This window comes from Mytilus edulis, chromosome 8 (genome assembly GCF_963676685.1).
Source record: "Mytilus edulis chromosome 8, xbMytEdul2.2, whole genome shotgun sequence".
Lineage (NCBI taxonomy): Eukaryota > Metazoa > Mollusca > Bivalvia > Mytilida > Mytilidae > Mytilus > Mytilus edulis.
The window spans coordinates 8890963-8904121 of record NC_092351.1 but is presented as its reverse complement, the minus strand read 5'-3'; the positions used below and the strand labels follow the sequence as shown (position 1 = coordinate 8904121).

Sequence of the window (13159 nt, the reverse complement as noted above, 5' to 3'; positions counted from 1 at the left end):
GGTAAACGTGTGTCTGTAACGACCACTGTTCACGACATACCTACGATATACATTTAAACTGTGGGGTCACCAAAGGTTTCTTAACGCCTTTAATTATAAAATAGTTCGAAAAACTTAATCAGGAATAACCTTTATGTTTTGATTTATACAATTGATATAAATCAAAACATAGTGTTATTCCTGATTAATTTTTCGAAATACTTTATTAAGGTGTTGAGGACCTTTGGTGACCCCATAGTTTAAGTGTCTTTAAAAAGTACACAGTGAGCAATGGTCGTTACATACAAACGTTCCCGTAAATTGTCCCAGTCAATGGATGAATTTCATTCTATTAGCAAAAGCAAAACAGACAAAAATGACATTATGCAGATTTTGTATCTATAAAATAAAATATTATACCTACCTGCCTACCCATGAAAAAAAATATACCGAGCCAAGTTATTTTTTTGGGGAAAAAAATAAAATATTTTACTTACCTACCTACCCTGTTTCAAAACATAGGGTCGGAAAGGGCAAACAAACAATATTTTAATTTAGGCCTGACAACCATGCATTCTAAAAAAAAATTTAATCTTGTCTTGCTGATAAATTTTCCTTAAAAGTTTCTCTCTATCTGGCATGTTTTTTTTTAAGATAATAAGAAAATTGTTTAAAAATAAAAAGATGAAATACGTCATTTAAGGAAAATTATTCCTTTAATAAGTGGTAGTCGAGTAGATAGATCTCAATATTTTGACCATTTCTGACAAGTCCAACTTCTTTATTCATTGCGGTTTCGAAATAAAAGACAACAATTGTTCAATTGGCCTAGTAGTTTCAGGGAAGATTTTGTGTTGTATCTTGTAAACAAACTTGTATTTCTTATTTTGTATTTTAATAATAATAAATGTCTCCAAGTTATCATTATTTAGAACAGACAACACACGTCAGTGGATAATTGTTTTTATATGGTGGACATTGAAGTGATCCACACTTTGCCAATACAGCTGTAAATAGCTTTCCATCGCTGTGAGTTCCACTGCCAGTAAGGTATTCTGGGTGGATATCTGCACATACATAGGAACCGGAAGCTACATAGACGTGGCTACTACCAGATAAATAACCGTAATATTCTCTATTCCAACCGGGATGACATCGGGTTTTACCAGGTATCATTAAAACACTAGATGCAAGTCTCGTCTGACAAACAGCACACGGAACGTCTAATCCATCGCCATTTTGAATAAAGAAGTTATCATTGTACTCTCCTCCATACATGCGACCTGCATCATTACCTGTAGTCCTTTCAAAATCAGGATCAAGAGGGAGGCATACTGGCTCTGGAGCAGCAGTTCTGTCGTTATACATTCCTCCTCCAACAAATCCTTCAAAAAGTTATAAAAAGATGCATAAATTTAATCTTACATATTTCAGGGACGTAGGATAGCGTTAGTTTTTGACATTCTGTTGTTGTCTGTTATATGGTCGGGTTGTTGTCTCTTTGACACATTCCCCATTTCCATTCTCAATTTTATTAAACTCTTCATGATAATGGTAAGAAAAAACAGCAGTGAAACTGACTTCATTTATACATTGACAAATGGTTTATAATGTATAAATCGTTATTGCATTTAGTATAACATAGCCGAGTAAACATGAAACCGATGATCAAAGAAGGCTTCTGTCCATAAACTGCATGTTTTTTTGATAATATTATTATAGATATCTTAGATTAATTACCAATTCATAGTTTTTGTTTGTCACTTCCGCAGGGTTAAAGATCACATAACCAGTCAGCAAAAACAATAGCAAAGTGTGATTCAATTTTCTAGGTATAGAACCACTAATGTGGGCCCGGCCAGAAAGAACATACAAAATTTAAACAAACTAGTTCCTACGCATAGCTTTTTTGTTGTCAATAGGTGAAATATTAGGGTAGTTTATGTATCATATGAAAGTTTGGGGACTTTGGATCACTGTAGAACTCTTGTTGATGGATTCTTTTGAATAACAAAAAAGAATATACAATTGGATATATTTCGAACAGGCAACATTTTCGAAGTGAGACTACAGAAGGCAGATGGAAGAAGTGATTTAGGTATCTATGATTAAAAATGTAGAAACCCCAATTCTTTACTCACACCACAAATAACCTTAAATGAAAGAAATTGAAGAAAATGTAAAGCAAGTTACTTATATACGTACAGATATATCGTTACTCAATTCATGTATGCCTTGGTTATGTTTTCAAGAGCAAAGTGCTAAAAGATTGGGATAACTCTTTAGAATATGTTTTATTCTGCTCATTATTCTTTTGTTAGAACTACAAATGTATATTTGCTACTGTGGAATCTTGTTTAGCATTCAACTGTATTTGAAGATTTGTCTGCTTACCTGAATAAACTAATTCTGTGTTGTTACTTGGACAGGAAGTCTTGGCCCATCGTACGTATGTTGTACCATGTGCTGTTAAATATAGTCTACATATAATGTTTTATGTGTTGCAATATATTTCACACAAACGAAATTGCAAAAACATATATATTTATTATTAGATTTCTGCGACTTTTTCGGGATATTTGTTTGGTCCCCAATAATAGGACTCATTTGAAATTCCAACTTAACACTCAAATTACTTTTAAATATAAGAAGACTAATACAAATAAAAATAATTGAATACTGAATTTCATTAAGGTCACAAACTCTCGGTCAGTAATTAAGACACACGTGTATAATGATTTCTGCTATGTCAACGTCGACTTGTCATCATTGAATCTTAAAATTTCTCTCTCGATCTTCAATACTCACTCAAACTCTTGACTTTGGATATGTTCTGAATCAGTATGAAATGTATACCATTCAGAAGCCGAGTATAGGCCCGCTCGATTATACAAAACACTTACAGAAGCCGAGTATAGGCCCGCTCGATAATACAAAAAACTTACAGAAACCGAGTATAGGTCCACTCGATAATACAAAACACTTACAGAAGCCGAGTATAGGCCCGCTCGATAATACAAAACACTTACAGAAGCCGAGTATAGATCCACTCGATAATACAAAAAACTTACAGAAACCGAGTATAGGTCCACTCGATAATACAAAACACTTACAGAAGCCGAGTATAGGTCCACTCGATAATACAAAACACTTACAGAAGCCGAGTATAGGCCCACTCGATAATACAAAACACTTACAGAAGCCGAGTATAGGCCCACTCGATAATACAAAACACTTACAGAAGCCGAGTATAGGTCCACTCGATAATACAAAACACTTACAGAAGCCGAGTATAGGTCCACTCGATAATACAAAACACTTACAGAAGCCGAGTATAGGTCCACTCGATAATACAAAACACTTACAGAAGCCGAGTATAGGTCCACTCGATAATACAAAACACTTACAGAAGCCGAGTATAGGTCCACCCGATAATACAAAACACTTACAGAAACCGAGTATAGATCCACTCGATAATACAAAACACTTACAGAAGCCGAGTATAGATCCACTCGATAATACAAAACACTTACAGAAGCCGAGTATAGGCCCACTCGATAATACAAAACACTTACAGAAGCCGAGTATAGGCCCACTCGAACTCGATAATACAAAACACTTACAGAAGCCGAGTATAGGTCCACTCGATAATACAAAACACTTACAGAAACCGAGTATAGGTCCACTCGATAATACAAAACACTTACAGAAGCCGAGTATAGATCCACTCGATAATACAAAACACTTACAGAAGCCGAGTATAGATCCACTCGATAATACAAAACACTTACAGAAGCCGAGTATAGGTCCACTCGATAATACAAAACACTTACAGAAGCCGAGTATAGGCCCACTCGATAATACAAAACACTTACAGAAGCCGAGTATAGGTCCACCCGATAATACAAAACACTTACAGAAGCCGAGTATAGGCCCACTCGATAATACAAAACACTTACAGAAGCCGAGTATAGGTCCACTCGATAATACAAAACACTTACAGAAGCCGAGTATAGGTCCACCCGATAATACAAAACACTTACAGAAGCCGAGTATAGGCCCACTCGATAATACAAAACACTTACAGAAGCCGAGTATAGGCCCACTCGATAATACAAAACACTTACAGAAACCGAGTATAGGTCCACTCGATAATACAAAACACTTACAGAAGCCGAGTATAGGTCCACTCGATAATACAAAACACTTACAGAAGCCGAGTATAGGTCCACTCGATAATACAAAACACTTACAGAAGCCGAGTATAGGCCCACTCGATAATACAAAACACTTACAGAAGCCGAGTATAAGTCCACTCGATAATACACAACACTTACAGAAGCCGAGTATAGGTCCACTCGATAATACAAAAAACTTACATTCAGTATTAGAGAATGTCGATAAAGTCTTCAGCTGTAAAGAAAGTTTCTGGACTTCTGAACTTAGTTGTTGGACAGTGGATGTATGAAGCTGATTTTCAAGCGTCAAATGCTGGTTTTCAGTCAATAAATGTTGAAGTGATGTTTTCTGGTTGAGTATCTCTGATTCTAATCGACTAAAACGATCTTCTAATGCCGATTGATCCGTATTAATCAAAAGTCGTTTTGACTGATTGCAATCACCGACACAAACAAATAAACACAATATTACAAGCACTATGTTCATTACGTAGCAGGTTATTGTAAACTATTGTAATATACACTTTTCTGGTGTCTTTATCAATCATGAATCAGTCATAAACTTGGTCGGCCAGATAAGACAGTTCATGCTTGTAAGATAATGAGTCCTATAAATATGTATATAAATTGTGCGCAAGTTTTCAAACACATCAACCAGAATACTAAAACAATATATATTTTCACCAAAATTTGCAATTTATGATGCATTAATATACCGTTTAGACCGCAACTTCCGCGATATATATTCAAAATCGAATTTTTAACTTCTGTCAATTAACTATACATTTTTGTTATTTGGAAAATATAAGAGACTCCTTTGAAATTTATAAAAAAAAAATCGGCAAGGGATTTCTACTTCTTTTCACATAATCGTGATGAAGAGAGAACTTCAAAGAGGAATTTTCAAGATTTAAAATTATAGTTAAAAAATGCACTCAAGCTAAGTTTTTTTAACAGATGTAGAATTTATCGAAGCACAGGTGTATATGCAAGATATATTGAAAACTTTAATACACAAACGTCCTAACCAAGGACAAGTTTGTAATTTCCGGCGAATTATTCGATCCAGTCTAGCTTACATCTAGCCAACAATTGATGTGCTCTGGTATTTTATCAGATTTGCCTGAGCACGTATTACGTTTACCTAAAAAAAATGTTTTTCAAGGCTTAATTCTAAATTTCATTTTTTTTTTACTGCAACTGAATATTGACCCCAAAAAATGTCGAAATGTCTTTCTCTGACCATGGTACATTACCAATAAAGGTTTGGCAAAGACTTCGTGCATAGTTTGAATATATACGGAACAGTATGGTTTTTATTTTCCCCTGACTTTGCAGTGTCTGTTCAATCCTTTTTCTTTGATCTCGGTACCTATAAATCAACATCTAGAACATTCTGTCTAGCTCAAACGGGTGTTCCACTGTCGATAAAAAAACGAAATGTATAAATGTATGTATCCAAAACTCTTCTGCGCTGCATCGAAATAGTTAACAGTTTACAGAACGTTAAATAAACCAGCTGAAGATGAAACAACAACAACCTTCTTCTTCTTCCTCAGAGTACAGAACATTTGACGTGATGATTGATTTCAACAGATCAGTTACATAACCAGCCTGTTTGGTATGTCTGTCAGGACCACTAGTAAGATATACTTTATGTATGATAAATTATTTGAAACTGATGCTTAACAATCACTTAATTATATCAAGATTGTTATTACATATTTTTTTATTTTCTCAAGGGACTCGTGTGTGGTTTTTTTTTTTAAGAAAAGGAAATGTCACCATGCCTGTGATTGCTGCTGTCAGTGTAAAAGTGTAGTGTTGACTTAAAAAGTGAGTCCACGTACAGGCTGTCTAAAATTCTATGAAGCATTGACAAAGCAATAGATGTGCAACAAACTTAAACCCCCAAACTGTTCACTTTTAAGTGAAATACGAAAATTCAAATGAAGAAAGATTTTTTTTTAAATTAATGTTCGCGCTAGCTGTCCAAATTTCATAAAATTCCATGTAGTTTTGACAAAGATATTGATGACTGATAAACTTAAACCTCAGTCTGAATCTAATAACTGTAAACAAAACTCAGTTGTCAGTAAATTACAGAAAAATCTAAATAAATATTTTCAAAATTTTACTCTGGATACATCGAAGCCGGCAAACTATACCCTCAGTAAAAAAATCTTACGTGCGTGAAATTTTCATCGAGGTGTCGCACGTTAGACGCGGGCGGGCTACCGCGGGTCTCTCGACCATCGATGCCGGCCAACTTTACCGTCGGTAAAAAATGTTGACCCTTGGGAATTTTTCATCGGGAAGCCTAACGTAAGTGTCTCGACCATCGAAGGCCGGCCAACAATACCCCAGTCAAAAAGTATTTCTTACATGGTGACAATTTTTTGTCATCGGGAAGCCGCACGTAAGAATATTACAGCAGGTCTCTCGATGATTTCATGTAACGAAGGCAGGCATCGTACACCCTCTCGATCGGCCGTGTGCTTGCGTCCGACACCTTCGCGAGGTTTGAACTAGGGTTGTCAGGACATAAGCTAGGGTTACAGTATGTGCTAAGCCTAACCCTTTCGTGACAGGACCTAAGCATGACTTGTATTTTTCCCCCAATGCCTAACCCTAACCCTAACTCTAACCCTAACCCTAACCCTAACTCTAACCCTAACCCTAACCCTAACTCTAACCCTAACCCTAACCCTAACTCCAACCGCGGGTCGGTACGTGGCCGGCCTTTAGCGGGCTACCACGGGTTCCTAACCCTAGCCCTAGCCCTAACCCTAACCCTAACCCTAATAACCCTAACCCTAACCCTAACCCTAATAACCCTAACCCTAACCCTATTTTACTATCCCGAGTCATGAGTCATTAATTATGTGGTTGTTATTTGTGATGTACATCATATTTGATTTTCATTCTAGTACCTTTTATAGCAGACTTTGTGTTATGGTTTTTATTCATTGTCGAAGGACTTACTATGACCTAGCTATAGTTAATTTCTGTCTTTTGTGGAGAGTGATTTCATTGGAAATCATACCATATCTTCTCACTTATATATATATATTACAATTTTTGGTAAATGGGTCCCGACTGTCATATCATTGAGGAAATTGTTTTACACTGAGACAAGATCATTTACTGATGCTGCCTTTTTCTGAACATATTTAGAAAAGGGACAGAACTCATAATTAAAAAAATATTCTGTAATGCTGAACTGAGTAGGTCTGCGCCTAGTATAATAGTGATGAGTGTCTGTCTATATACCAAATAATATGAGGCAGGCATTACCTGTAAATGGGGACGAAGTCTGTATGAATTATTTTTTTGTAACTTAATTATTTGTCAAAAAAAAAAGAAACGGAAATACCGTAACGTTTCCGAGTTTGGTTCTGTTGTTAGGGATTTTAGTTGTGACGTTATTTAAATTATGACGTCATATGCAATGTAAACAAAGAAACGCTATCATTAGGTAACGTTTTTTCATATCAAGGAATTATTAAAAATGAAATTGGTATTGCGCGTTTCTTCCTATTTTATACTAGACTGATAAATATATATTTTACTCAAAGTTTCATACAAACGAGACCGGAAAAAGGAAGTATATTGTACATTTCTGCGCAGGTCCGGGATTTCAAAACATGACATAAAAAAAATTGAACGATTTTTAGTTCATTAGTACAATGAAAAATTCGGGAAATTTTCCCGAATTTTTTTTTTATTGAATTTTCTACTGTTATTGGGGACTTCGTCCCCATATTAACATCTGAACAAGTTTTATATTATCATAGAATATCAACAAGCAATACAAATTTCAATAAATTGAGACTGTGACGTCTGTAGAGTCGAATTTAGAACTGATACAACATTTTTCTCAAAATACTGGTAAAAGGGACATAACTCAGTTTAAATAAATAAAATTTTACAAGTATTTAGAGTTACAATGACATATGCATATATGAGCCAGTCCATGCGAAAAGGAACAAAAAGTCCTTTTGGTAAACTTTACAGGACACGTTATCAAATTTTGTAATAGTATTTTTGAAAAACGATTTTATCCGATTTTTTTTTTACATAAATGTAAACATTCATAATCTTGTCAATTCTATCCCGAATTTGATCTGAATTTCTGGTATTTGAGCAAGTGTAAAATCATTTGTTCCCCGGACTAATGCTATACCGACCAGAAACTTAAAAATTTACGACACTACAGAGACAAGGGTCAATCATTTCCGTCAGTTCTACAGGTTTAAAGAAAGTTAGACAACATTAAAACATGAGGGAAAATACAAAAACTATGACATTTTGTGTTTTAGAAATTGAAATTGAAGTTAAGTTAAGTTATTTAATATTTATATATAAATCAACCTTATTTGCACGGGATTCGAACCGTTGCCCGGTATCATTGCATTGATATCAGCATTGTAAATATCAGCATTGTAAGCGAGAGCCTTATCCCCACTGCTACCGGGGTTAACATTATCAATTGGCAAATCAAGCCATTTAAACTGTACTTTGAAAATGATTGAGATATATGAAATAGTTCATTAAAAATCTTGATAAAACTAAAGGGGGAGGGTCTCAACACTTGCAGGTGCATGTAGCTCACAGCTTGATGATATGAGGAAAAGTAAATGTGTTTTATAAATCACAAGTCTACTTACAATTATTATGCACACATTTTAGAATTTCGTAAATTTTTCGTTTTTGTACCTTTTCGCATGGCTCATATATAGTACAAAATAGTGTAAAATCTGCTGGTTGGCTATTCATCAGCTTAGTAGTCAAGTCTTTGCTAGGGACATGATTTGTAACAAACGTGTTCGTTAATAAATTCAGAAAAACTAAGATTCCAATTCCCTCCGACTTTTTAACCCTTTCATTTAGAGGCTCGCGGTTTATTTACTATACTCGTTTCCCCTCATCTCATTAAAATTCTATTTAATTTTACCAATCATACTGATTGCAATCATGGATCATAATTTAAGATGTAAATTGAAGTAAAAGTAAGCATATTTATAGCAAATGTGACCATTTTGTTTTGTCAATGACGAGTTATCATGTGATGATCATTTCAAACAGTTTATGTATCAGAAATATAAAAAAAAAAGTAAACAGCCCAAAATATGGCAAAAAATATCTTTACAGTAGCCATACTATTTATGAAATATCTGAATCATATTTAACAATGTCCAGATCTTTAAACTGATGGTTAAAAGTTATACATTGTATGGTGATTTCCATGCACACATCACATGTTCGAGGAAAACACCTTCATTAGGTGAATTCTGAGGATTAGAAGTTTATATATCCCAACTCACAGGCATTTGTTTCTATTCGTGTGAAGGTCGACTATGTAAAAAGCATTCTGAGAGTATTGCATGGCAATTCATAGTCCCCGCTTATCACCAGTTGAAATAATTAACTGCGTTGGAACAAAATGCGTTCTTGGTCTTTGACTGGTCATTGTGTAAACTATATAACAAAATCAAATCAATATCTCGAAGCATGTCGAAAAAATGTGAATAACTGATGTTCTAAATCCAAGGAACATAACTCTGCACGAAATCATCAGACCGACACAAAGTTCGAACATTATCTGAAACTTGTCAGACAACTATTTACCAATTATTAAATCAATATCTTCCAATCACGACGAATAAAATGCAGAAAACTAAATATTTGATTGAATTTTCAAAGCCCAATGACCATAACTAAAACTTGATCTGTAACTTGTCATGATAAAACAATATACCAATTTGAAATATCAAATCAATATTTTCAAATATTAAGAAAAAAATGTGGAAAACTGATTTCCCGGGCTGACAGATGGACAGACAGAGGGAGGGAGTGTACACCTAGTCACCTTTGACTTCGTCGGAAGGGGACCAATTACATATGGACAGTCGACCTTCCAATGGAAAGAAATCACGAGCGCCCGTGTCCCAACTCGTTCGCAATGCCGTCGATTCTTCGAATAATCTTATTCTAAAAGGTTACCGATTCAACACTGTAATTACATCTTTGAATATTTTTTTTATTGGTATAAATATTGATTTTGTTATCAGTAAATTTGAACATTACTAATTTTTACACAAGTGTAATTCAAGGACAGTACTGACGGTACAATAATCTGTCGATACCTATAATAGTTTAGAATTGTAGAAGCCTAAAAGGTCGTGTTTTTCTCCAAACTGTCAATGACTGGTTTGCACTAAATCTATCGTTTGTTGGTTGAGTGCTAGATACAAGATTTTTTAAACTAATAGTTATTGGCTTTGAGATAGTTCAGTAACTGTGATAACTCTCAGATTTGTACTTCAATCTTTTTTTAATTTTGGGGTGTAAAAGAACCGGTCCACAGTGTTTTGCTTACCTTGGTAAAGGTATTTCTCTGCTTCGATCTGACGAATTAAGCCTTTTCATTTTGCCCCACCTATTATAGTAGAGGGGAATTATGTCTTCTGGTCTGTGATTTCGTCTGTCCGTTTGTTAGTTCCGCTCCAGGTTAAACTTTTTGGTCAAGGTAGTTTTTAATGAAGTTGAAGTCCAATCAACTTGAAACTTAGTACGTATGTTCCCTATGATACCCTACCGTACAATCACCACTTCAGGTGAGGGATTGTGCCTGATATTCATATTCATCTTTCAATCAGTTTAATTGAGGTCTGGAGCTGGCATGTAAGTAAACTGCTAGTAGTGTGTTGTTATTTATGTATTATTGTCATTTTATTTTGTTACATCTTCTGACATCGGACTTCTCTTGAACTGAATTTTAATGTGCGTATTGTTAAGCGTTTACTTTTCTACTTTTGCTAGAGGTATAGGGGGAGGGTTGAGATCTCATAAACATGTTTAACCCCGCCACATTATTTATGTATGTGCCTGTCCTAAGTCAGGAGCCTGTAATTCAGTGGTTGTCGTTTGTTTGTGTGTTACATATTTGTTTTTCATTCATTTTTTTTTATATAAATAAATAAGGCCGTTAGTTTTCTCGTTTGAATTGTTTTACATCGTCTTATCGGGGCCTTTTATAGCTGACTATGCGGTATGGGTTTTGCTCATTGTTGAAGGCCGTACGGTGACCTATAGTTGTTAATGTCTGTCATTTTGGTCTCTTGTGGACAGTTGTCTCATACCATATCTGCTTTTTTATATTAACCCCGCCGTAATTTTGCGCCTGTCCCAAGTCGGGAGCCTCTGGCCTTTGTTAGTCTTGCTTGATTTTTAAATTTAGTTTCTTGTGTATAATTTGGAGTTTAATATGACGTCCATTATCACTGTACTAGTATACAAAAATTTAAGGGGCCAGCTGAATTAATTTTTAGTGAAAGGTATCTTGGGAGTATAGCATTAACTTGCAAATATTAGTCACTTTGACCTATAATTTGTGACATTATATCTTTCAGAAATAGTGCAGAACTTAGCAAACTTTGTTATTCAAAACATTTTTATGCCCCTTTTACTGGCATTATGGTTTTGATGAAGTTTAGATCCAATCAACTTGAAACTAAGTTCACATGTTCCCTATGATATGATCTTTCTAATTTTAATGCCAAATTAAGTTTCGATCCCAGTTTCAGTGTTCATTGAACATATAAAATGAAAGTGCTTACTAATGGGGCATCCGTGTGCTATGGACACATTCATGTTCTAATTGATTTTTAGTGTTTGTTTTATGTTGTACTGTTACACCACTCTGAACACGGTCCAAGGTTATGAGAGGGTTTAGCGCTCACAAACATATTAAACCCCGACACATTCTTTAAGTGCCTGTCCTATAGTCCCATTGGTTCAGGTGTCTTGTATTTTTTTGTATTAAATGGTTATAATTTGACCATTATTTTTCTAAATTGAATGGTTTCATATTTTCATTGTGTAAGCCTAATACAGGACACAATAGGTTATGTGTTTTTATCATTGTTAAAGGCCGAACATTTGCTTACATCCACTTCATTTAAACTTTGGTGGATATTTGTTTCATTGTCAATCGTACAACATCTCCTTATTCTTCTATTTTAAGTTTAAATACTGCTACACCAGTACCAGCATCTATTTAGCTCGTCAAAGCAAAGCACAATTAAAACATTTAAAATAGCATTCTCTGAGTACGGTATTGCCTGGTAATAAATAGTCGCCTACCAGTTCAAAATTCATTGAACTTCAACAAAATGATAACTTGATCTTTAGATGTCATTGTGTCATTGTGTAAAACTATATAACTATTATAAAGTCAATATCTAGATATTCAACCAAAACAATTTGAGTGTCAGAGCGAGTTCAAGGACCATACATTTTTAGCTCTGCGCAAAATCATCAGACAATGACAAAATTTGAACTTGATCAGTAACTTGTCATACTAAAACTTTAAACTAATTATCAAATCTATTTCTTCTAGCATAACAAATAAAATTTGGAAATTGAGTATTCGAGTCAATATTCTAAGTAAAGTTCAAGGACCATAACTCTGCACAAAATCATCAGATGAACAAAATTTGAACTTTATCAGTAACTTGTCATGATTCACCAGCTGTACACCAAATATCAAATCAATATCTTCAAGCACAAAGAAAAAAAGTTTGGAAAACTGATTTGGTGGACCGATGGACAGACAGATATGCAAACCTAAAGATCTCTTTGAATTTGTCGATAGGCGACTTTAACAGATATCTTTATAAAAACATTCACAATAATATGATAATAATGTATTTTGACTTGTTCTCTAGGCATTACTATATAGAAACCTTTGTTGTTGAAAGTTTAATCCTCTGAACATTTAAATGGTTAAATCATGAGTATTGTTCTATTCAATTGTTCAAAGTTAAAACAAAATGCAGGCATTGTCGTGCTAAGCATTTACCTACTCGTATTTAAAAGTAATAAACAAACTGGTAGCCGGGGTCTTAACAATTTTTTTTCCGTTTGCAAAACTTTTATAGCATTGCATATGCTGTTTCAAAATTTCATATTAGAAAGACACAGATAATGAACCAATA

The 13159-nt window shown here is 34.6% G+C and overlaps 1 protein-coding gene across 1 annotated transcript; it reads right to left on the bottom strand.

The window, feature by feature from the left end:
* Positions 1 to 708: 708 nt before the first annotated feature.
* Positions 709 to 4721, bottom strand: LOC139486883 (uncharacterized). The gene is made up of 3 exons (XM_071271942.1): positions 4359 to 4721; positions 2374 to 2445; positions 709 to 1364 (listed from the first exon to the last, which is right to left on the bottom strand). Exons 1-3 carry the CDS (start codon positions 4642 to 4644, stop codon positions 904 to 906), a joined length of 819 nt encoding a protein of 272 aa, XP_071128043.1. The 5' UTR covers positions 4645 to 4721; the 3' UTR covers positions 709 to 903.
* Positions 4722 to 13159: the final 8438 nt, after the last annotated feature.